This window comes from Halichoeres trimaculatus, unplaced genomic scaffold (genome assembly GCF_033239565.1).
Source record: "Halichoeres trimaculatus isolate MK-OKI-2021-1 unplaced genomic scaffold, fHalTri1.1 fHalTri1_scaffold_4, whole genome shotgun sequence".
Classification (NCBI taxonomy): domain Eukaryota; kingdom Metazoa; phylum Chordata; class Actinopteri; order Labriformes; family Labridae; genus Halichoeres; species Halichoeres trimaculatus.
The window spans coordinates 21,442,030-21,467,858 of NW_027437182.1; the positions used below are offsets into that span (position 1 = coordinate 21,442,030).

Genomic DNA, 25,829 nt, shown 5'->3' on the forward strand with positions numbered 1-25,829 from the left:
TAGATCTCTGGAACGTGGAATGGTTTGATATGAGAAGGTCACAGGTGGAATAATTAGGAGAATAGAAAAAAAAAGACTCTGTTATGTTCTTTTGAGGTGAGCTTTGGCTTTTCCCAAACTACTACCTTGGTGTTATCCCTTCACCAAGTCTGCACCTATGCTGACTCCTCAAGCATGTACAAACCTAAACGGCTTAAAAAAAAGAAATGCAGCATGTGAAAATTGACTGCTAAAAGTTAAAATGTTGAGGATACAATTGTTTTTCTTCAGTCCATACCTAATACTTTTCATTTGGTCTACGAAAGCTCAGTTAATATTTTTAGGGATGGTTAGAAAAAAACCTAGCAGCTTAAAACCCTGAGTTTAGTAACTTATAAACGTGCAAAAACAAGTTAAGCTTGATGAGTTGGTGAGTATTTTTTTCTTTCATACTCAGTGTTGTCCCTTCGTATGAAAGATTGCCGCTTTTACCTTGTTTATCACACATTAAGCTTACCTAAGCTCTCAAATAAAGTTTCAAATAAAGTTCACTGATGGTGTGTGTAGACTGCAGTTTGAAGGAGCTTTGGAGGTTTAGGCCCTGCATGGTGCTGCTCATGGAGGCCCTGTTTTGATCAACCAGAGCAAGTGCCATTATGTGCAACGGAGCTTCATATGCTTTGAAGAGAACTGCTTTAGTAAAACTTTTAAAATAATTAAGTTTATGTAATGTTTGAACATTGTTATACAGCAGGAGTGATTTTGCATTTGTAAATTTTAAAGCAGCAGCAGGTTAGCTGAGCCTAACATAATGAATGGCATGAGGTAATGGCTATCTAAAACAGCTCCCCATTTAAAGCTGGTTTACCGTTATGTCTGAGCCAGTACATAAAGGTGGAGGGATTTGGACCCTGGTATATCATTCTACTGTGAGCTAAGATGCAAGTTTGACAAAGGTTTGAAATCGTGACCTTTATTTCATGTAACAGCTGAACTGCAATTGTCAGAGAATTACTGGATACACTGGGTAATGTTTCAGGAGTTATGATCTTTACTGATAGAGCTACTACCAAATAAGTGCTACTGTTAACAAGTTACAAGGATGGGTTAAACTATGCTAATATAAGGGGGATTTGAACTGATGAGCTCACTCTAACTTAAGAGTCTACGTAGGTCCTTTCATTTTAGCTTTCTGGCTTATTATTATTTAGCCAGGGAGTCACCAAATGTTACCTTTTAAATGTATTAAAAAATATAGGAGACGTTACATACACAAGCAAGGAAAGGGTTAAACTGTGCCAACAGTGTGGAAAACCTTTGAGCTAACTTTAGCTACTGTTTAGCCATAGCTTATGGGCTTTCAGACATGTTTCTTTTTCAGGCACAGCCCAGTGTCACTTTGAAATTTAACAATTCTCTTATTTTTTCGGTTGTTAATCATTATGAAGTTGGGGAATGATAAAAACGCAAGATATCCTTCATTTTTATTGCACAACCCAGTCGCAGTAAAATATTATACCCGTTACCCGTGAAGCTTCCCGCCTTAGGGATGACGTCAGAGGAAAACGGTCGTTCGTTTCCTGAGCCCGGCGTAGGTGAGTTCTGAGCAAAAAAGTTCAAAAAGTGTACACAGGACCCGAGCTAACGAGGTTATACTGGCATTTGATTTGCAAAGAGGACAGAATTGAGGTCACATCCGAAAAATATTTATTTCCGGTCTGACATTGTGTATGCATATAATGAAATCAGTAGTGATGTTGACGGCGTGAAACGCTGGCTATATACTGTGCTCAAGCTGAGAGTGGCCACCAGCATATAGCATGAGGCTCTGGCTCTAGTTCATGTCTACTACCATAATGCTTTAATGGTCTACCACCTGGACGTTAGCAGTCAATGATAACAGATGACACCTGGTAACATGGTATGATTTGTCAGTAATACCTTATGTTAATCTAGTAAATGGAGATTGGGTTAGGTTTGAGGATGTTAAAGTGGGGACACTTAGCTCTCCCATATTTCAAACATGGATATAGTAGTCCATACCACTGAATGTATGCAGATTTACAAACCATTACATACTGTGTATTACAAAATTAGCTACAAGCATAATTCACAATGTGGGATATTACACTGATAGGTTGTTTCTGAAATCATGTGTTATAAACCTGATCCAAATAAGACTGAAATAATTTCTAGGCAGGGTTGAATCACTACCTGCAAATATTTTGAATGATTACAGAGAAGAGGAACAAATGAATTGGCATGTAAAATGCATTTTTTTAAATGTATACCTTGATCTGTTTTATAATATATATATATATATATATATATATATATATATATATATATATATATATATATATATATATATATATATATATATATTTTTTTTTTTGCTTTATACTCAATATAGTAGTAATATCGTGATGGCTTTGGGTTCACATTTAATATTTTCTATAATTTTTCTTCCCTTTTTAGTTTATCATTCTACTCTCGTTCTGTTTTATTGACATGTGTGAAGTAAAAATACCAATTAGTCTATAATTATGTCCACAGCTCTGCCAGAAGAGGGCACCTTTGTCCCATGTTCAGGATCCAAACTCTCAACCTTTCAATCTGTTCCAGCAGTTTGCAGCCAAGCGAATGAGTCAGAATATCATGCCACCATTTTATTCTCCACTTCTATAATAGCACAGCTCTGCCTTTGATAACAAATGATGGGTGTAAAGACCTGTGATGATGTGCTAAATCTTTGTTTGTGTGTGGGAGTGAGTGGGAGGATGGAAGAGAGCAGAGAGAGAAAGAAGGATGAGAGCAGGGAGGTGGAAAAATCCTCTGCATGTTAATTTAATATTGAAATAAAACATTTTCTGCACAGAATCAGCTTCCTGCTCTGTGGCTATACACGATGCATAACGACTACAGGTGTGTGGACATAGGAGGTGATGCAGGTTTCCTTGACAACAGTAACATAGCAACAATCCCTCCATATACAATATCTGCCTCTGCTTTTCTCCTGAGTGCTGTAAATCCTGTTTTTTCCTCTTACATCCGATGTGGCCTCGCTGGCATTTTACTATTTCCCTGCCTCCTGTCACCATAGTGACTACAGTGTGTGTAATAAGCACAAAATGATTCGTTCACACACACACACACACACACACACACACACACACACACACACACGATTGGTCTGTTGGGTCATGACTTTATCCCAAACTTATATTTTTAAAAGATTAATTTCAATATCATTATTCTTTTTATTCTGTCTTTAAAACATTTTTTAAAACTTTATTTCTTCTTTTTATTGGTTTTATCTCTATTTGTTTTTTTGTTTCTTTTCCCATGTATTGTTTATTTGTAAAACCGTGGCTTGTGCCCTTTTGAAGCTGTCTTTGGTTGTCTTTTAATTTATTCTTTTTTTTTTATTATTTCTATAAGATACTTTCAGTTCTAGGGTTAATTTTCTTAACTACTGTGTTAAAAACTTTAGTTTACTAAATTACTTCTTAATTTAATTTATTTTCCATCTTTTTTTTTACTTGTGTTTTTTTTAACTTTTTTAAATTTTTATTTTCTATAAATATATATTTTTTCGTCTTTTATGTTTTACTTTTTGTCTCTGTTTCCTCTGTTCTGTGTATGTGCATTTGGTTTTCATTTCATCAGTTTTTCATATCTGATTTACCTTTTTTTTGTCCAACTTTGCTTTGTCTTTCCTGTAAACTTCAACTCTTGTTTTTAAAGGAGCTAAATATTTTGTTGTTGTTATGCACTGAAAAAAACAAATGTAAGTAAAAGGAAAAAATGAACAAGATTTTCAAGACTTCAAAAGAAATTTATTAACCTGTCAAAGCTTTAAAGGTTGCAGTTTAGGATCACTATTATAGTTTATTTACAATGATATTTATTCTTCTTCTATGTTTACTTTAGTGTACAAAATTCCTATTTTCACCAAACAGATAAACATCGCTAACATCCCTCTCTCTCTGTTTCCTCAGCTGGATTCATTCTCAAACATTGTCCTTTCAACTCCCTGGCTTCTTCATTCCCTCTTGTGATTAATCTCTTTCTCTGGATTTTACCGACTGAGTCGTTAACCTTCAGGGATTGTCCAATCACAGCGCCCCAAGATCGTGGCACGAGCGGGACTTTTGCCTCAGGAACCTCCCGACCTCTCGCTCTCTTGGGTATCGGGGCACCAGGCTGGATAGGAACCGTTTGGCACGGGAGGTGATGCTCTCCCGGTTGCCTCCGCTCATCATGTCCTCTGCTGTGGTCCCAGGGGGCCATGGGGGTAGACCTCTTGCTAGTCGAACAGCGCACTCCAGGAGCTCAGGTGTACGATGGTCCAGAGAAGCAGAGATCTCCAGGTACAGGCAGTTATAGAGGGCAGCGCTGGACATTGCCTCTGAGAGAGAAGAGGTAAGGGGAGGGGAAAAGAGGGACAAAGATGGATGTTAAGACATTAAGGTTGACTGCAGTGTCTTTACCCATGTGGTTGCTTTTAATTTAAAACACCACATGACACCTTTCATCAGCTACATCACACAGTGTCCAGTCTCCAAACCCAACTGCAGTTGTCTGACAATGATAACACCTGAAAAAGACAGACAGTAATTCAGGCATTCTGGTGTAGCCAGCTGTTAGCAGTTAACAATTTCCAGCTAAGGCTTTTCTGTTTGTTTACTGCCTTATTGGCAACTTGAGAAGCATCTGTGTATTAAGCTCAAAAGTAAACTGAAATTCCCCCTTTCAAATATTTTTTTACAAAACAAACTCTGTCGTTTAACTGTTTATTACATCCCCCAAAGAGGTGCCTGCTCATCTGTTTGTAGTGAGTCTCAGTTTCACAGTAAATCATAAGTTGCACAGAGCTTTCTCTCTGGTTACATTTACAATGTTTGTTGAGTTGAGGTCTATAAAATATGGTTAGGACCACTGATAAACCTGGTCTGACATTTTTGATGGAATGTTCACATTTTTCTGAGGTTTCTGAGATCAAAGAACACCTGCTGTTGCTCTTCATACAGAGTGTTCTCCCACTGACACCTGATTGGTTGATACTACTCGGATTACAAACAGGAAGCAGAACACTTATCATTTCAAAGCCCTGCACAAATTAATTCATCTTTTTTTGTAGAATGTATTTCACAGTGTCTAACACTAACACAACTCACAGCATTGTGAGTTTCTTTTTCTAAATTTGGCTTCAGCATATGAAACAGGAAGTTTGAATAACAGCAATGTGAACATGTAACAAGCTGCAAAATTTGTGGGAAAAGTATCTTTCCCCAAAAAAAGGAAAAAACACAAACCATTGTCTGAAATGAGTTTTTACATCCAGGCTTCAGTACTTTTATTGCTCTTCAGTGGGCTCAAACACACCTGGGATCCACTAAAATAGAGGCTAAAAAGCTTACACTTGAAGAGGCTGGACATAAAGCACAGCAGCCCTGCAGCTAAAACAACTCCAGATGCTATATTTGATATGTTACTGAAGTCAATTCTATCAAATTTTGATAAAGCCAAAAAATACCCAGTCCATAGTGTAGTGGATAGTAGAGAAGTGGACAGTTAACAAGGGCTGAGTCAAGCCAAGCTTAAAAGCAGAGTCTCCAGCCAGGATCAAACCCGGGATGCCACGACCACCCTTATCCCACAGTCTCTCAGGACTCTGTGAACATTAAAGAGCAGAGTATGGCTACAGAGTGTGTATGGGAGGTGGAAAAAAATCTTCTGCAGGCCTGAGCAATCAACCAGAAATTCATCAAAACTTATCGCTGGAACCTTTGAATGACCTAACTCTGTCCGTGTCAGTTATTTTGTGTATTTCTTTTTTTAAACAAAACATCTATCTCTGTTGCAGGTTGAGAAGTGATGGGATATTTTCAGTTCCCGATTGTATAATGAAGTAAAATAAGCTTACACAGATGATTGAGTGGGATTTGGGTACATGCTTCTGCATTTCTGTGACGCAGAGATGTGTCAATACTTGGTGTCCATCATATCGCTCTTGACGGTCTAAAATTATCCACCGTACAAAGACAAATAACTGTCAACCATTGTAAACATGTCAGGGGGAGAGATGAAGGATAGTGGAGTGAAGCGTGAAGACAAAAGATGTTGGGGTCTACTTTCCACCAGATATGAGACAGGCTAAAAAATGCAGATGTTTTACCAGAGTTTAGAAAAAGAAGCATCTTTTGTTAGCAGTCATACAAAAATACAGCGTATTTAAATGCTTGAAAAAATGGAGGGATAACTTTGTCCAGCATTCAAGACAAGTTACTCTGATCTCACCAAGCACTCGACCATCATCATACTTCTATTAACCTAGCTTCATTGCACTTACTTAAGTTTTTCCCCCTTGTCTAATTCATGGTAGGGCTGAACGGTTTTGGAAAAAAATCTATTTTTTTTCTTGGACCAATATTGTGATTGCATTATTCACTTATCATTCATCATCTATAGTTTGACCAACACGACAATGGATACTGTCAACACATAAACAATTCTTTCCTGTAGGCCAGCCCTACATTATGGATAAATGAATTGTTACAAATAACTAGAGCCCGACCGATATGGGATTTTTGGGGCCGATGCCGATACTGGGGGCAAAAGAAAGCGGATATCCAATATATCGGCCAATATCCAATATATTGACCGATATCCGATATATGGACTGATATATAATAAATTCATTGATATACACAGGATATATACTGTATATGAACACAAATTATTATAATACCCATATGATTCAAGATAGAGACAGAACACTATTAAATTAAAACAAAGAACTTTAATTATAAAACTGTCAACATAAGAACTGTACTGTTAACCAATGATAAATAAGAACAAGCTGTGAACATAATGACAAATAAAGAAGTCAAACTTTAAACACACAATGAGCAACTTACACAACATTAAAACGCCGTTCTAAAGTCTTACATTACATAATGGTAGACGGAGGGGGCGGGCATTCGGGCAGTGTGCAGCCCAACACACAGACACAGGAACAGGAGTGACAGAAATTTTTTATAATCGACTACATTTTGGCCGATGTTGATTAATCGGTGACAAGCATAATCGGCGCGATTAATCGGCCCGACAGATTAATCAGTCGGGCTCTACAAATAACATATCTTTTTTAATTATCAGAATCCCAGTGGAAAACTGACTGATTGATTTAAGTCCAGGCCTTGTAGACATGTAATGTTTCTGCCAGCATTTTGAATTTTGCTAGTTTTAAGGAAGAACGATCACATTTTTTTGAAAATTGCATTCTGTTTCATAACCATGTCGGTTTCAATCTGATTAATTGTTCAGCCCTAATTCTTGCTTATGTTGTACCTTGCCTTGGAAAAAAGCATCTGCTAAATAAGACTGTAGAATTTTAGGAGCTAGCTGCTGAAAGCTCAGTGCTGTGAACACCTGTGACACGAGTGCAGCTCCCTATAGCTTTCCGGAGAAGAGTCTCTCCATCTAAAAATTCAAATCGTGCCCAGCTCCACAATCTGTGAGGGAGGGAGAACTGAACAGACTAACTGTAAGGCCTGCTGTTGAAGAAATGCTTTCTGTATCAGCTGTTTACTCTGCAGCTTTCAGAAGACAAGTTAGCAAAAACCCACTGAGACCACAAACAGGACACATTCATTAGAGAACTAAAGAGGCATTAAAAAAGGAAACCAAGTGACTTTTCATTCTGAAAATCCAGACCACCAAGTATCAATTCCATGTTTTGTAGATTTTGTAAGAACAGATGATACCAAACAGTTAAAAATAATAAACATACTTTGAAGTAAAGTAAAAAACAAGTTTTATATGCATCTTAACCAGAGTTTTGTCTTTATTTTTCAAATATTACCAAAATGCACCCTGGGACTTGTAGTTAAATTGTACCTTTGCGTGTTTTTGTACATTTAGTTGTACAAAAATTGACATCCCACTTTGTGACTTAATATCTGTTTAAAAATGTATGCACGTCTGTTAAAACCTTCATTTTGATTGTTACTGAACATTACAAACTTTGATGAATATTTCAGCATCGAACTGAAATATTCAGAGGCTTTAAAATTCAGAGGTAGACTGTGATACTCTCGCTTTTAAACTGCCTAAATGCTTACACACAGTGAATCCTCTCCTTTTTCACTGGAGCAGTGACTCTGTTTGTACTCCCACACTCTGATGAAGCTGAGATACTGGCATTTACATTTTCACATATTTCACCCTACGCTGGTGTTTACCCACAGAAATCAGGATCTGAAAATGTCAACAACAACTGTGAAGATAAAAATCAATGAAATGAGGACGAGGCAATATGTAGCTTCAAGACCTGTGCCTGGTTTGTACATACTCTGTGGTCCTTGGACCTTTTAAAGATGCTTTGGAAACAGCACTGCTTCACCACCACCAAACTCCACTGACAATGTCAGCATAGTCATCTATTCTTTCAGAGAACAATAATATCTTGTCATACTGTAGTGTTTTAGTGTCATTTTTCCTGACAAAAATAATAAAAGTCTGAGTCATACAGAGCAAGGCTCAAACTACTAAGTGTGGATTTGCTGCAATAAGAGAACTGAACAGAAAAAGACACTCTGTGTCTGTATTTCTGTTTATTTTTTAGCCCAGGTGTCATGAGTTTTGCTCTGGTGTCCAAACAAATGTCTGAATAATGTTCATAGAGTTTTAAAGCCTATCATCACCGAGAGCCATGTCACTCAACCAAACTTCATTTGAGTTTAGATGAGACAAAAAGACATCCCCAGTCTCTATTCAGGCAGCTAAAGGATGTCAGTCTGTCAGTCAGCCATGGTCTCATGGGCAAAACTGTTTGGTTGATTAGCTTCAAAAATAACATGTCGTAAAAAAGAATTCACCCAGTGCAGCGTGTGACAATAAAGCACTTAATTTTCCAGACTCATACTATTTTTGAACCAGGCTGTAATATATATTTTGTTAATTTTTGTGGTAAAACTCTGCTTTTTTAATTGGGTGTTTAGGTGGTTGTGGATACTTCCAGGGCCAGCCCCCAGTGGACACTCAAAGAACTGCTGTTTTTAAGGAATTCTACTTCGGCTTTCATTTTTAAGACCCGAGGTTGCCGCTAAGTCTAACTTAACAAAAATGCAGCATGATACCAAAGTTTTGCAATAAAAGATGACAGCAAAAATACATCTCACCTTGAGCTGTGACCTCACGTGTGCGAACGAGGTCACTCTTATTACCCACGAGGATGATGGGAGTCTGAGGCTGATTCTCCCTCAGGAGGAGTCGCAGTTGGGCAGTACGGTGGAAACTCCGCCTGTCGGTCACTGAAAACACCAGGACGCACACCTCACACTGCAGCACCGACAGGTCCTGAGGGGGCAGAGAGACAGAGAGTCACAGAAGTTTATTTAAAAACTTCAGTCCTCTTTATTGTATTGAGTCATCACACTCCTACTTGTACAACCAGGAATCGGTCCAAAACTTTATTTCCATTTGACTTATACGCTCTCGATGGGGTCATAACATTTCTGACTCTGGACAGAGCTTGAGCACAAACAGTTTACTCTTTCATAAATATAGATGTCAGGTAGCAGAAAAACCGCGGAGGTGCAGAAACAAGCCGACAGCTGAGCGCTTTGTTTAAATCCCCTGTGGTGAACTGAGAATTACTCCAGGAGAATACAGAAACTGTAGTACACCTGAAAATGCTGCTGACACACACACATGGCTTCACCCACTCCAAGAAAGAGAGAAATGAAAATCCCTGAAAATAAACACGTCTCTCCGTGTGAATCCTTCGTACCAACGTGAGCTGACTAAACCGGTGTCCGTCTTCAGCCGAGCTGCCAGGGTCTGCTCACTTTGAGCTTCATTTAAGGAAACGTTAGTGCGCCAGTGACAACAGATACATAACACTGAGATTATATAAGACAACTCCTCATGAGGCTGCAGCTTTTCTCACAACACATCACACTCATTATGCAAAGAGTAACACGTCAACACAGACAGATTGTGTCACCAGTTCAGTTTTCACACATCCACCTAAATCCACATTAATACAGCCATTTGACACATCTGCTCTGTGGGCAGCTCCCTCTCTCTCACACACACGCACACACACACACATTGACAAGCTTTTGAACTACACTCGAGGGAAAAAGTGCAAAACGACTTGATAATGAGCTTTTCTCTGACTCATTGTTGTCTTTTGATGCGGTGTTTCTCTGAGCTTGGCTTTAAAAATTACACACAAAACACAAAATATTCAACATGTGCGCTGAGACTTTTTATGTGTGTGGTTCCTTTAATTTTCTTGTTTGTCGTTTTTGGTGTCATTTTTCTCAAGTAGTTTCCCATCTGTACAACATGAAGATGCAAGGATGCAAACACATCTTTTGCCAAAAAACAGCAGAAAATTAGTAAACAGTCCCGCATCAGTAGATGAAGATCAAATTGTTTATGCATGAGGAACAGACAGAGAGTAATATATAAACTTTAGATTATCTACAGGGCAATTTGAATGTGCTAAACAGATAGTTCAGAGGACTATCTGTTCAGCACTGATTAAAGTGACACCTGTGTTTTTCTGGGATGAAGACATCGTTTCCCATGAGCACCATCACCCACTGTAGTAAAGATAGGACTCTTGTCAGGGCATGTGTCCGACTGAAATCTGCACAGTGGGAAGCTTATTTAGGGTAGAGGAGTGAGCAAGCATGAAAACAGCAGCAGAAAGAAAACAATGTAGAATGGAAATTTTTAACAAGTTTCTAGATGTCACTTTGAGAAAAGGGGCTTGTTTGTTGCTTACATTTCCTTGTTACTAACCTAACCTTGTGATTCACAAAATAACTCAAATTACAGCCACAATATTCAGTAAGAGGCTCTTACTGTTTCCACCAAGCAGTCCAGTTTGGATCAGTACAGTTTGGTACAGATTGGAACTGTAAAGCCTGATCCTGTTTGCGTCAGCCAGCCGCCCCCCTGCCCCACTTCCCGGTAGGCGGCATGTAAGCAGAATGCCTTGTCAGTTACGTAATAGCATGATGCCATAGTAGCGCGACACAGTGTAACCCCCTACTAAATCCAACAGAGACGAAAAACACAACACGGTAAACAAAAAGCACCGACGAAAGACATCCAGCAATTTGTCTTCTTTGTGATTTCCTTGTGGCTTTTTGTTACAAAGCACATTCAAGCTTTGTTTCAGCGAAGACTGTGGCCCCGTTTACACGACGTTTCATCTGAAAACGCTAAAACACTGTGAAAACGCAGTGAAAAAAATCTGAGTTTACACGGAAACCCTGATGGACTGAAAACACTGTAGTAAGCATGCAAGGCCTGTAGGTGGTGCTATAACTGTCTTGTCCAGAAGCTGCTTTTGGTAGATCTCCACCAAAGTAGAGTTGAGCCGGTCATCTGGTGTATTGGGGAATACTAAGTTAAAATGTGGAGCAACAGATGCACATTTTGTATAAAGGCAGTCAGCAGTTTCAGCAGATTGAGCAGCACAAGCGCAACACGTTAGTTTGCGATCATCGTAACAACGGTACTGTTGTCCTGTTGAATGTGCACGCACGAGGCAGAGTGTGACGTCAGCGTTTCCACTGAAAACGCCGGCTTACTTTTTACAACTTTTGCGTTTCACCCTAAAACCATTGTCGTGTAAACGGCCTCTATGTGCTGCCAGGAGTAATACAGCAGCTGCTGTCACACGGTAAGTGGCGATTCTTTTGACCAATCAGTGGACAGCAGTATTTCTAGCTTCACCCTTACAGAAGGGTACCAAAAAGTGGGACAGTTCAGGTTGGTAATTTGGGGACCTATCCCAGTATTAATAAATGTGTGCTGCTCTGAGACGAACCAAACTGAACTGCTTGGTGGAAATGGGGCTTAAGATCACTGACTCCTCCTGTAACAAATGTATCTGTCAACATGACAAAAAGTCCTACCCTCTGTCTTTAAAATAGATACATTACCTTAATTATATTTTGGCATCTAATGGTCAAGTTTAAGCTATGTTTACTTGAATGTAAAAAAACAAAACAAAAAAACCTTCGGTAGATTTCACATTTATCAGTGCTGGATGGTGCAGTTTCAATTTCACATTGGTATCTCTACGCACAGTGTGCAGGGTAGCTCTTAATGTAGGACACGGTGATAAAAAAAAAACCAAGTGACCCATCACATTAGCTTCCAGCAGAATTTGCACAATGGAGGCAGAGAGGGGGAGGCCGTCCATCTTGTTCATAACACAAAGACAGAAAAACGCTCTGACGGCGGGACTTTAAATGACTCTTTTGAGCCATTGAGCGCAAAACACAACTTCCTGTTTTCATGCTCTGATGACTTCACTGCAATCATAGCTGAAAACACTCATCAGAGACAACAAAAACGACTCATTAACAGTTATTTTATCTCATTATTTGCAGATAAATCATTGAGTAAACACAATTTAACTCTTTCTCCATCACCGTTTCAAAACAATAATCTGAGGACTCCATTTCTCATTCATTCAAGCATCTTTTCCTGAAGCATTATTTGTGAAAAATAGAAGCAATAAAATCAAATTAGGAAACATAGACATCTTCTACTCTGACATTTACCCATCACGTGTGGTACCCATTTACCCATTTACCCTGTGGTATGTGCAGTTTACTTTATCTGGAGTGAAAAATACATTATTGAAAAAGCAGATTTCTAAATCAATCATGCATTTTAGATATTATTTCTGAAGATTTTGCATATAAAGTGTGCAATATGAATTATTAAACATGCAATATCCAAAACCTGTTGGCAATTTATATTATCTACCATTCAAAATAAATGAACATGCAGGTTACATAATCTATTATGTAATATAAATTGATAGCACTATGCTTTGTTTACCATGCAAATTATATTTTTTACTCTGCGTGTTACACTGCTTCACTTGAATGTGTGTTTACTGTCTGTGGCTTTTTCCTCTGCTCTTATTAAGAATCCAAAGCCTCAGGAGACCTGAGGCCCTTGAAGAAGACCTCCTATGTAAACAGGTTATATATACACAGCGTACTGTATGGCTGCAGAGAGGAGGGATAATGAGGGAACAAGGAGCAGGTTGTTGTTGAGCTCACCTGTCTCCAGTTGTCATAGATAACGATGGTGCTGTCCTCGTCATCCACGGTAACTGTGCGCACGTAACCCTCCCCTGAGGACAGAGAGCAGCAGTTAGGTCTCAGAGGGGGACTGACTGCTGGGATACGTATACCCACTGCTGAATGTAAAGCATTGATATACCTTCAGAATCCACAGACGCAGCCCGGTCCATGTCCCCAGCGAGGGCAAGGGCCAGCGATGACTTCCCCACACCGTTCTGCCCCAGCAGGGCGATTCTTAGGGGCCCTTCAGGTCGGCTCTCCACAGACACGGTCAGGGTATCGTCCAGCGCCGGGCTGAATCTGAGCGGAGAGGCAGAGGGTCCGGCTGCTCCTGAGGCCCAGTCACAGTCATCGTGGACGGCTTCCTCTCGTCTGAGCTGGTGTTTGATAGGGAGAGGAGTGCTTCCTCTGCGGACCGTCGGGGTGCTGGACAGAGTCATGCTGTCACACTGCAGAGAGAGGAACCAGAGGGACACGCTTCCTTTATGTAACGTTTGAGGCTGGTCTGTATTCAGACTGCTGCCTCTTATATCACCCTCAAAATGGCGGCGCCAGGAGCATGTTTGCATGATGATAATTTGCTGCTTAGTATTACAGCTGCACCTCCAGAAAGGCAGAGGGACCTTAACTCCCTGAACATACACACACCAAGATTTGGTCTTTTTAATGATTCAAACATCACGATCCTTCCATTCCCAGAGCCCAACATTCAGTTGACGCTCCTACTCTCCTTTTAAACTTTAGCCCTGCTCACGATGAAACTCAGGCCCTTTGATAAAACCTCCAGGTGGTGTACATTAAAATGACAAAGCTCCTCCAGAGACACAGACCACATAATGCTCTGTGTTTTATGCCTGCAGGCTGAGTCACGTTTCTCATGATTACATCGACCTTTAGATATAATATCCCCTCTGATGGCTTTTTCCACTAGCACGCCTTGGCCCTACTCTACTCGGTTCTACTCGATTTGCAGCGTGTTTCCACTGGCCTGGTACCTCCTGAAACAAGCTAGTTTTAGTACCTACTCTGCTGTAGTTCCAAGTGAGCTGAGTCGATACTAAAAGATGACGTCACCGACTGCTGGCTACTGATTGGTCAGACAATGTCGTCGTCATGAGCATGACGCCCAAAACAAAAAGGGACATAAGAGGACAAGAGCCACCTGCCACTTTTAAACAACATCTGTAAGAATGATGTCCTGTCAAGTTTTTCCCTGGTCCAACGATGAGGTCCAGTCCTTTTTGGGTTTGGTGGCCGAGGTATAGTATTGCCTCCAAGTCCTCCATTGTTTGCAATTGTTGTGTCATGCTCAAAATGCCGTGGACGCCCAGCTGTTTAATGGTGACCCCGCCAGTAATCAAAGAATAGGGCCAGTGGAAAACCATCACAAAACCAGGAGAGTAGAGTCGGGCTGGGTAGAGTCGGGTCAAGGCGTGCTTGTGAAAAAGGGCCATTAGTCTGCAGAAACAGACTGATGCTTGGACTGAAAAAGCTTGAAACTAAGGAAGTTTTCTGTGTTATTTGAAACAGTTTGCAGACAGATTCAGGGATTTCTACAACCTTTGAATGATCACTCATTTAGTATGGACATCCAGCATTGATGCTTTTCATCCATGTTTAAAATATGTAAAAACAGATTACCGTCTCTTTAATGTGAGGTGCAAATGCCTTCAAGTTAAGAAGAGGAAGAAAATCACTTTTAACGTTTAACGTTGGCAAATTTTTTATTTTATCACAGGGAATTCAAGCCACAATTTTCGCTGGTAACATCTGGGAGTAAAAAAAATTTTTGGGCTTGTTGGATGAGTGTTGATCATATTGGTTTGAAAAGATATCTTCATTAAAAATACACCAAGTGTACAACGTTTGCTGCAGAAAGATTAGCCTTCATGTGCCCACCATGTGCACTCTTGTGTAGGTTTGTTTTTGGTCTCCACTGATTCCTGATCAAAACTATTTGGCTCCAAATGTTTCTCCTAGCTTGTGTCCAACTGGGTCTGGCTGCTCCTTGTTGCAACAGCATGCAGCTATCTCAGAGAAGATGCTCAGAGTGAAGGAAAGTGTAAGCGTCTTTAAACAACCTCGGGCCAGGCTGAAGGAGAGTTGAGGGAAACTGCAGCAACAGAGTTGACTTCAAAACTTAAATTTGCTCATTTCTTAGAGAAGGTCTGACTCTGTGGGTTTATTTATTTATTTATTTATTTATTTTTGTGTGTGTGTGTGTGTGTGTGTGTGTGAAAGTTTTCTCCCCAGGAGGACTTTTATTTTCAACTTCAGCAACTTCAGAGGGAAATCTCAGAGACTAAACTGCTGTAAAGCCAACAGTAGTGAAGCAAATTTAAATGCAAAATGAAGCGAGCAGGATTTTATACTCCTCTTAGGAATGGTATAGCTATCCACCTCGTTTCATAAACACGATGACACAAGCAGAACAGCAGAAATGTAATGAAGAACATCAAACTACTGCTGTTTGTGCACTTTCATCTTCTCTGTCTCAAGGGTCTACTCTCCATGAAACACCTTCTCTTTTGAAGAAGAGGACAAAGTCTCTCACATTAATCCACTGAGAGCTGCTTTAACCTTTCATCTTTGTTATGTCCAGCAGGGGGTCAATTCAGCTCATAAGAAAAAGGAATCACGTTGTATAGAACATTTTTTTCCTCATGAGTTTATGGTCTTAATCTCTACTTTCAAGCTTTCCTCAGTACATTGTGATGTTCAATTAGTAAATAACGGTCCTGTTTGGAGTCACACAGACCAGGGAGCAGGGCTCACTGCAGAGCAGAGCTGCCTCAGATTGAAATGAGAAACCTATTAGTGAGGATGGTAAAGAAAGGTTATGATCTACAAATTTGTTAGGATCTCGTCTTAAAATATATTTTCTCCAGGTTGTGTCTGTTTGTAATGTGCAGTCCCAACTAGTGGCAGTCCGATGCACTACACACAGCTTAAACAACATTTCTGGCATGCAGTGATAAAAACATTAATGACTTGTTTATCCTATTTGTATTCCTGGAGCAGACCAGTGAGGCTCAAGACCTCTCATTGTTAACTTGACTAAATGTGCATGTAAGTGAAATTAGATACAGATAACATTATTTTAGGAATTTTTGACTTAACTTGAACACTTGAAAAATTGAGTTTTTGCAGTGTAGGAACAGCGAGGAGTCAGATGTGTGCTTTGATCTTTCTCAGTGTACAAATAGTTTCTCCAGAAATATTAAAATATAGACATTTTTATGATGAGGCTGAAAGAATTTCCTGGAGTTGGATTAAAAAAGAAACCAGTTGTAAGTCAGGACACCCCCACTCTGCTTCTCCACCCACCTAAACAAACACACCCACACGCAGCCCAATAACCCCTACAGAGTGTCAAACATCATCATATCCCACATTTTTACCCCAGACCTGATTGGCTGATTAGAAACAGGATGTCATCATCTGAGATGTTTCTCCGTCAGCTCACTCTGCCGCGTGCATCCTACCTTGCTCTCTTTCTCCTCCGGGTTGAGCCTGTCGTCCTCTGTCGGCACATCTGTCGGCATCTGCAAACTGAGACCGAGGATTAGGACTCCGAAAGACCCAGAAAGAGAACAAAAACCCCCTCCCCTCCCCCAGATCCGCTCTCCCCAAAGCCCACTCACTTTGAGAACCCCAGCCCGAGCAGCATCATCTCACCTGTCTCACACGGATCTCTGCAACTACAAAGTCAGGAGCGTCTCTCTCTATCTCTCTTCCCTTCCTCTCTCTCTGTCAGGCACGCTTCTCCTCCTCCTCCTCCTCCTCCTTCCTCCTCCCTCTCTTGCGCTCTTTCTCTCTCTGCTCAGGTTAGGGCCCAGGTCCAGCTCTGCAGTCAGCAGCACCGTCATTCATCACCACTCTCCCTCTGACTCACTGACTTGTCAAGTAAAAATTTGGACTTCCTGCAGAGAGGAGAGATGAAAGAAGCTGCCCCCAACCCCGCCCCCATCTCCAGCTCCCTCCTCCCCTCCTCTCCCCTCTCCTCAGGGGCTCACTCACACACTGCTCCCTGCGTTCCTCGCAGGTGCATGCAGCTCTGCGTGAAAGGTGGAGCGGAAAGATGCTCAGTGTCACGATTTCCCCCTGACCTCTGTTGCGAATGTGGAGGCAATGTAAAGAGCAACCACAAGGGGGCAGCACAACACAAGTCCTCTCATTAATTGGAGCTGCTTGCGTGTGAGTTTCTGTGTTTTTCCGTGGAGAATATCCTTTCCAAATGTGTCATGATGGGGTTTTCCTTTCATTAATAGAAGCGTAACACCTTTTCTACCTACTCGCACACCTTTTTCTACCAGTTTATGAGCCCTCTTCTCCTCCTCATGTCCCTCTGAAGACACACATGCCTCAATTATGAAATCAAGTTATTCCAGAGCCAGACCCAAGGAGTGTATTTGGTCATGTTTTCTGTCAAAAAGTGAGTGTGCCCGAGCGATGGTGTGTCCCTCCCACACAAAGCCACAATAGACTCCGGCAGTGAGCGGCCAGGGCGCTATTATAGCCCTAATCCTGCTCCTATTATATCAGCCAGAGAGAGAGCCAGAGACACAGAGAGGGAGGTAGAGCTGAAGATGAGGTCATCCCAAACAGAGCGCACCCAGGGTCACTGCCTCACTATAGAGGCACACAGATAAAGAGACAGAGAGGGAGGCATGGAGCCGGGCATGCTACGTGGGAGATGCTCAGATAGGTGAATGGAAGAGGTTAAAACCTGCTTGCATGGTGCACAAAAACACGTCACAGCACTGCACGGTGATGGTAAAATTCTGTTTATTTCAGATGCATATGAAACCACACTACAACAGGAGCAGGAAGCCATGAAAATGGCCATCATTGTATGTTAACTCTTAAACTGTAGGAAAGTAAAAATACACACTAGTGAAATAAAACCAGTAAATCAGTACATAAATAAACAATAAATACTGAATAAATAAGTGAATAAATAAAAACAATGTATTTGAACCTACACCCAAACAAAATAAATAGCTCTAATTCATGCATGAACCCTGGCAATGATTTATGAGACATCTCAGGAGGCGTCTCCATGAAGACTTCACTTCTTTTTGTATTTTTTTGATCCCTGCACTGTTAAGTTTTCTGTCCCCAGCTCTGTGCTGTTGCATACATTAGGTGATGGTCCCTGTAGCAGACGTGTTCAATCTGCCTGAAAATAGCTCCACTAGTCTGGACACAACCACACAAATGATGCCGCACTCTTTACGCCTGCTTCGCTGGGTTTATTTGCAGTCACACACGAGCAGCTCTTCTCCTCTGTTTGTGAGTAAAACTCATTCTGTGGAGAGCAAACAGCCAGGCCTCCCTGTTTTTATGACGTGCGAATTATCGATTTGTGTGCTAAAAAAGAACAGCAATATCCCCCGCAATTCATTCAGCATAATCACTGGAAGACCCTCATTGAAAGGTGTCCTTGTACATTCTTTCATCTATAATATATTTAATCTTACAGAGAATAACACGTCCTGGTGAGCTTCAACACTTTGGTAGGCAACTGTGAAATATCAGCTGGCAAATACAACCGCATGCCGTGGATACTTTATCCAAGCCCATACCACTCCACATCCAGCACCACAGCACTACTCAGACCTCTGCAGCTTCAGCAGCTTAATGTAAAAAACACAACTACAGTTTGAGCCACACAATTGAAGAGAAAATGATGTTGCAGAGATAACATGACCAGCAAGGGAGTCGAGGATGTGCTTCAAAGAATGAAACCTGTGTGATTAAACCTGCGCTCTTTCTATGTAATAGGATCTAAATGACTACTACAAATTCCTCCAGTAGATTGCCTCAGCAGGCAGCTGTGAATCAGGCTGTAATGGCTGCAACAAAATCCCTGGTTACTCATGCCTGATCAACATACATCTCCTAAAGGTCTTTCATTTGTCACTGATGGGTTCAGATTGTTATATTAAGAGTCCAACATAGCAAAATGGGTCCCCTAAAGTTAAAGAGGGGCTATAATTCTTTTCGAGCCGTCTCTCCGGTACCCACATTGCAGCTTTACATGATTTTAAACTGGAAAAAAAAAAAAACATATTATCTCACGTTGGGGTTTTTAACTCTTTCTTTTGGCTGCTGTCTCTTTAAGGCTCCCACTCCTCTGACCCCCTTCCATCTGATTGGCTGGTCCTCTGGAGGCCTGTTGGGGGCAGAGCTATGGGCAGACCTTAGAGGCCTGCTCCTCTAACATGCCATGAACCAGTTAGGAGATCCGTATGGCTTATGTATACCACATTATTTCAGCAAGCCTTGTTTTGATCTTGTGTATTGATCAGTTTACAGACAGATTCAGGGTTTTTGGCAACATATGAATATATGTAGTATGTCAACCTAGGGTGGCACACACGTAAGTACTGATGATTGACTTAAGGTAGAGTAAAATTTCATGGTAAGCCAGAATTCGGGTAGATAGGTGTTGTTGAAACCTCAACCCACAAAAAGCCACAAAAGAGAACTAGATACAGCAATGGCGAGTCTGGAGCGGCCCGTCAAGTTTAAAATGGCGTGTTCGACATGGAAGTACAGGGACTGCCTTTATGTAAAGGGCAGAAACATAGATGTGAACTGTACATTATATCCGAGAGCAAAACCCGCTCAAAAACCAGAATCCTTTTACATATTTGAAGGTTTTTCTAAAAATGTAATGCAATAATCACTTTCCCTGGTAACTGATTACATTTATGAAGGAGTAATTCAGTTACTAGTCACAGTTACAGTAATTACTTGTAACTAATTGAGACATTTGAAGTGTGATCTAATAGGGATGCTTTGGTTTTGCAGTAAGCCTCAAGTGGACTCTCAATGAACTGCTTTTGGTTTTGCTGCAGAGGGCTGCTTACTTTGGACTTGCATTCCTGTGGCTTGTGTAGATTTGGACAAAAAGTGGTTGACTCCTAAAAACGAAACAGAGTGAAAGCTATCTGGAGGAAGACCACTACAGTGCTCGTATACTGCTGGGCTACGCTAAACAAAACAAAACTGCAACCAAGCAGCTAGAGGAAATGAAACTTTCTCTACAACATAAAGGTGTGTCTCTGCAGGAATCGTTTCTGTAACTCCCCAGACATGGAAAAACAATCTGAGGCGGTCATTGTCAAAAAATAGAACTTTCAGCAGAGATATTTTGACTAAGTTGCAGCTATTACAGCCTGTTTCATTTCTGCCAGATGAAGAAATCTACTAGAGCCATTCCCAAACTTGCTGTAGCAGAACCTGTTAGTTATTTAGACCCCAAAACATGTAGAAATATTGCCTGGGTTTAAAAACACCTGAATTGCCCTTTAAAATAAAGCTTTTTCAACCATTTTCAGATCATTTTTGCACTGATAAATCAAACTAAAGACCTCAGCCAGTTTGTGTGTAGCAGCCATTCACAGTAAAGTCAAACTGAGTCCTCGGAGCAGCCTAAAGCTGAGCCTAACTCTCTGAATTCAAAGTCAGTGTCCCTTTAATCAATCAGGGAGGTTTTCACTGTTGTATCGCCTCCTTCAAAACAGCCTGCTGATGTCTCTTTTCCATCTCCTCCCTCACACACAAACATGCTGAACACGTACACGTCCTTGTTTTCTCCTGATTACTCATCATTGATTGCTTCGTGTTGGCTGCTCTCGTTTCATCCTTCCTCCCTCTGGGTCACACTCAGAGGAAGTAGTCAGGGGGTGGTGAAGGTGGGTTGCTGGTGCGGGTCGGTGGAGCGTCGCTGGAAATGCCGTGGTTGGTGCTGAGCAGCTTCTCGTAGCGAGCCTTGTAGGCGTCTCTTTCCCTCAGCACTCGAGTCAGCTCGCACTGAAGCTGCTCCAACTGAGGACGGGAGAAAAGTCGAGAACATTCACTTTAGCTCCACGGTGTGGGGATGCTCACTCACAGGCTTTAATAATTAAAAGAGGAATAAATGTGCCTCTCGTAGGGCTCAAATTCAAAATAGAAAAGCTGCATTCAATATTGTGTGCCTAGCAGGTTAGCTATTAAAAATTCATAATAAAGCACTTGGAGTCACTGTGAGGTGTTTCCATGCTGTGTTAACTCTAGCGCCCCCTCTGGATGATATAAGTAGTGTTTTTCCAATAATGAAGACCTCGGTGTCACAGCCTGGGTGTCATAATATGTACAAATAGACGTCAGAATACTGTAAATATTCTGCAGACAGTATTAAAAAAAAGGGACGTACTTCCATGACATCACCCATCTGTTTCTGAAGCAGAGTTTTGAAGCCTAACGTCGCTGGACAAAGTAAAAAAAGTTGATTCCAACTGATGTTGTTTGTGAGTTAGGGTGTATTAAAGATGCTAACAGCGACACAGGCCTGTAGTCAAGTCAGCCATTCCCTTAAATGGACAAACTTTTAAAGTCAATAGCTTCTATATAAAAAAGCACCACTGGAACTATGTGTGCAGATTGAGAAATGAGGTATACAGACTCAAATCATTTTTTGAACCAGTCTGTTGATGTGTTTATATTTGCTGTAAAGACTTACTTTATTTTACAACTAGTGTGTATGTGATTTTAGCTAGCAAAGCTCAAGTTGTAGAGTGTCCCTATCTAAAACAAAACTTCAACAAAAGCCTTTTTCAATAATCCTGCTCCAGTATCAGTCATGAGGACAAAACATTATGTCATAAGAAGATTATAAAAAAAACAAAAAAAAACCTTCTCTTAACTATTTCTGTTAACATGAACATTGGTATTATTATTTCTAAAATGTTATGGTTTTAATGTTTTATTATCTTATCCCAATGGCTAAGCAAACTGAGATATTCTAACTCTAAAGTTTTCAACACCTCTGATTCAGGACTACCTGTTGTGTGAGCACATGTTTCTCAGACTCCAACGCATGGCGGTGCTGGAGCCGTTTGTAGCGACAGGACTGGGCGTAGCCACGGTTCTTTAGCGTGCGTCGTTTCTGCTTCAAACGCACCACCTCATCCTTACTCACGCCACGCAGGTGTCGGTTCAGCTCGCGCACCGACAGGCTCACCAGCTGCTCGTCAGAAAAACGCTCATTTGCACCACACTGAGGAACAGATGGAAGGGACACATAGCGAACATAATGTCAGGACATGCTGGAAATAAGTGTGAAATGTTGGATCTAAATGTATCAAAGTGTGGTATGAGTGATGGACGTGTGTTCCTGTCAGGTGGCACATTTCATCACCACATGCCTGTAATCTGTAATGTAATCTGACTGAGTGTGGGTGACAGTTATCAGGATTACACACATCAATAATAGCAGATATTATCATAAGCTCACAGCGTGTTCCACTTTAAGATCCACACAGACATCCTGATCGGCCAGATGACAAAGTTTACCAACCAAAACAAACAGCAAAAGCACGCAAAAGCAGCACGTATGTAATACAGGGGTTTATGACACAGACGTTAATGATTGTATCTGAGTGATATGATAATGAAGCATTTTAATTCTCTGTATGCTCACATTAGATTAGATGATGCATAAACAGATATGTAGCAGACAAATAGTTTGACAGTAGTCATATAGAATAAACACGTAATACTTATGTTCTAATTGTTAAAATCCTGCTTGAAACGGAAAGAAATGGCAAGAAATAACACTGCTTATGGATACATGATGGAAAGCCTTTTGCATTTTAAATAAAAAATATTTTTCATTGTGACTCAAACAGCATGACCTGAAAGACAAAGATGTAGCCTCCCCCATTGTTGCCTCACAGACAGATCCTTAAAGTGATACTTCAGATCTGCACAGACATTAATAACCATGTTCTAATGTCCTAATCCTAATCCTGCACTGTTCAATCCCTCTCTCTTCCCGCTCAGCCCTCTAATGTGACAAGTGTCACATCAACTCTTTCACCTCCAAATGATATTGTTGTTTGAACTCAAAGGATGACCTCTACAAGCTCTTTAAACACTCGCTTTAAGCACTTAGGGTGATAATCAAACATATCTACTCTCCATACAGTGCCAGAAACATCACTTGTTGATTACACTTCTATGTTCTGCAAATAGTGCAAAGATGAAAACAACTCTGTAACATTTACATTTCTATAGGTTTTTATACCAAACGAAAAATTCTGCTATGGAATAATTTAAGAGACATATGGTCAATGATTTGTAAAGTGTCACAAATACAGAAGCTTTAAATCAAGATTTTTTAGCTGCTCTTCATACAGATATATGCCAATAGAGAAAAATGAGTCTCCCCAGATTACCAATGTTGGAAGTAGCAATATCATTACACTGGAGTTCCTCCTGCTTTTGCTCTTCATACAGACTTTTTTTGTTTTAGCTGATACTAGAGCCTGCTGAGACCTGATAGGTTAATACTACCCAGACCACAAAAAAGAAACCAAAACTTTTCTGGTACTGAAATCCTGAACTCCCTGAGTATAAAATTCTAAATTTGTAGCAAGTATCCATTAATCCTTACATCTTCTTGCCCAGGGACCACAGATGAAAATTAGCTCTATAGTTAACTCTCGCTTGGCTTTTTCTTTGTTTTTCATGGTCCCTGTCAAATGAACTAGTAAATTCACCAAAAAAGAAAGAAATTGGTGAAATACTAATGCCAGCTTTTGTCTATTGATGAAGTAACTAATTCAGTTGTATTTGAGACTGGGCACAGTGTCCTGCCTAAATTTTGTGATCCTTTTTCCTCTAAGAAACTCATCAATATAGGAGCGGTGAAATGATGACCATTTGTTAGATCAAACCATCTACTTACCAGGAAAACAACAGAATAGAATTATTGCAGCTTTTAGTTTATTACAGCTTCTCATAATTCATTCTGTCATTTAGACCTTAAAAAGTATGTCAAGACATTAGTGATGTGACAGTCAAAAAAAAATCTGTTGCCTCGGCGCGTTCTTGTTTTATGAATTAGCACTAAAAATACATCAATATGGATGAATTTGTGTACCTGAGAAACTTGTGGGTGATGATGATGGTGATGGTGGTGGTTGCCATGCATGGGATGGTGTGGATGATGCTGATGATGATGATGATGCTGGTGATGAAGGCGGCCTGATGGGCTAAGGGCTTGTTGGTATGGAGCTGATCCAGGGCCAGCATTGGGAAGCGATGGAGGAGCTGATGAGAGGAAGACGAGTGGGCGGTGGCACATGTCGGGCCCTTTTGTGCAGGAGATGTCACCTCCACTGTCGCTGCCTGAGTCTCCCAGGTTACTGCTGGAGCTCTGAGAAAGACCCGGAAACTGAAGGAACGGGAAGAAGGTAAAAATCAAATCTGATGATAGAAATGGCAGATAGAAAACAATCTGAAAAACGAAGCCACAGAAGAGCCACAAGTTCCACAAGTGTCCACTAGAGGCTGGCTTCAAAGGGAGTTGATCCCCATAGAGCCCCATGTTAAAATTGTCTAACTTTACATTAGAAATAAATATGTTCAAGACTGGTATGATTTTTTTTCTTGATTTGGCTAAATTCTGTATTTATGACAACTGAACAGTGATGAGTGTCTATAAAAGTCACTGAAAGTCACTCAACCAGCCGAGGGGCCACTTTGAGTGACAGTCTGGAGCTTTTCATGGAGTACAAGTTACCTGAGAGCTTACAGCTGCAGCGGCTGAGTTCAGTAGCGCCTCCACAGCATCTTCGCAGCCCAGGAAACCATTAACCGGTCCCCTCTCTCGGTCCCCTCTTTCTGGCACTCCTCCCAGAGCTCCCAGCAGGGTGGCAGGTCCTGTCACCTCCCCTCCAAACTGCTGCTGGAGAGCTGCCAGCCAGATCAAGTCCTCCAGGGAGGCTGGGGTGGGACCCTGAGGCCCGCTATGGGCCGGGCTGCCCTCAACGTTCCCCTGAGAGCTGATACTGGATGTGAAGCTGTTTGAGATGGAGAGAGGGAAGGAGATGGAGGAGGACGACGAAGAGAGGGAGGAAGAGCCTGAAGGTGGTGGGTGGGTGTCACTAAGCGTTGGCGAAGGGGGCAGCGAGTTGTACGGACTGGAGCTCAGACTGGAGTCCTGTGGAGGATGGCTGGTGTACGGGGAGCTGGAGGGGTCATGAGGGAGGCCTGATTTGGGAAACGCACACTGAGAAGGAAGAGGAGGCGTGTCGGATTTCACTTCAAACTTCAGGAGGTCGAAGTCATTCAGGTACTCCATGGCCAGGGGGCTGGGAGGCAGTGAGGGCATGGGGAGGGGAGGGGAGGACATACTGCTGCTGCTGCGACGGCGAGTTTCAACAGGGCTTTGCCTCGTGTCAGGATCTTTTCAGAGTCCCCTGCTCTGTCTCACTGCAGCTCATAGACAGCAGCAGGAGTGAAGACAGGAAGCAGACTGCTGTGTGATTCTCCTCTCTGAGAAACTGTTTGTTCCTTTGTCTGTGTGTCTGCACCTCTAGTCCTGAAGAGAAACAAAGAGAGGACAGGAGAGGTTCAAGTTAAAGGGGCACGAGGAGGGATCAGTGATACAAGTTCAGTTTCGAAACCTCCATCTTAATTCCTAAAATCGCAACCAATGGAGCAAGTGAAGCCACAACCATAGACAGCTAGGTCTTTTTTAAAATAAGGCCCCACTGTTGTCCCCCCTTTAATTTTCCCTTTTAGGGATACTTGTTTTTAAGTCAAATAAAATACTGCTCAGTGTCCTCAGTGCAACAATGCCCTTAATATCAGGTGCTTGTTGTTGCTACGCTCTGCTGAAAATAGTTCAACTTCTGCAACAGTGCTGCACTTATT

At 41.2% G+C, this 25,829-nt stretch overlaps 2 protein-coding genes across 3 annotated transcripts; both read right to left on the reverse strand.

Moving 5' to 3' along the window:
- Positions 1-3,812: 3,812 nt before the first annotated feature.
- LOC141789253 (GTP-binding protein REM 2-like) lies at positions 3,813-17,026 on the reverse strand. 2 transcript variants are annotated; one of them, XM_074668613.1, is made up of 6 exons: positions 16,760-16,849; positions 16,601-16,667; positions 13,255-13,564; positions 13,092-13,165; positions 9,168-9,345; positions 3,813-4,390 (listed from the first exon to the last, which is right to left on the reverse strand). In XM_074668613.1, exons 1-6 carry the CDS (start codon positions 16,786-16,788, stop codon positions 4,098-4,100), a joined length of 951 nt encoding a protein of 316 aa, XP_074524714.1. In that variant the 5' UTR covers positions 16,789-16,849; the 3' UTR covers positions 3,813-4,097. The 2 variants fall into 2 exon arrangements, with proteins under 2 accessions (XP_074524714.1, XP_074524715.1); XM_074668614.1 differs by having other exon boundaries at positions 3,814-4,390; positions 16,794-17,026.
- Positions 17,027-19,920: 2,894 nt separating this feature from the next.
- nrl (neural retina leucine zipper) lies at positions 19,921-25,305 on the reverse strand. The gene is made up of 4 exons (XM_074667901.1): positions 24,694-25,305; positions 24,052-24,345; positions 21,949-22,164; positions 19,921-20,954 (listed from the first exon to the last, which is right to left on the reverse strand). Exons 1-4 carry the CDS (start codon positions 25,303-25,305, stop codon positions 20,793-20,795), a joined length of 1,284 nt encoding a protein of 427 aa, XP_074524002.1. The 3' UTR covers positions 19,921-20,792.
- Positions 25,306-25,829: the final 524 nt, after the last annotated feature.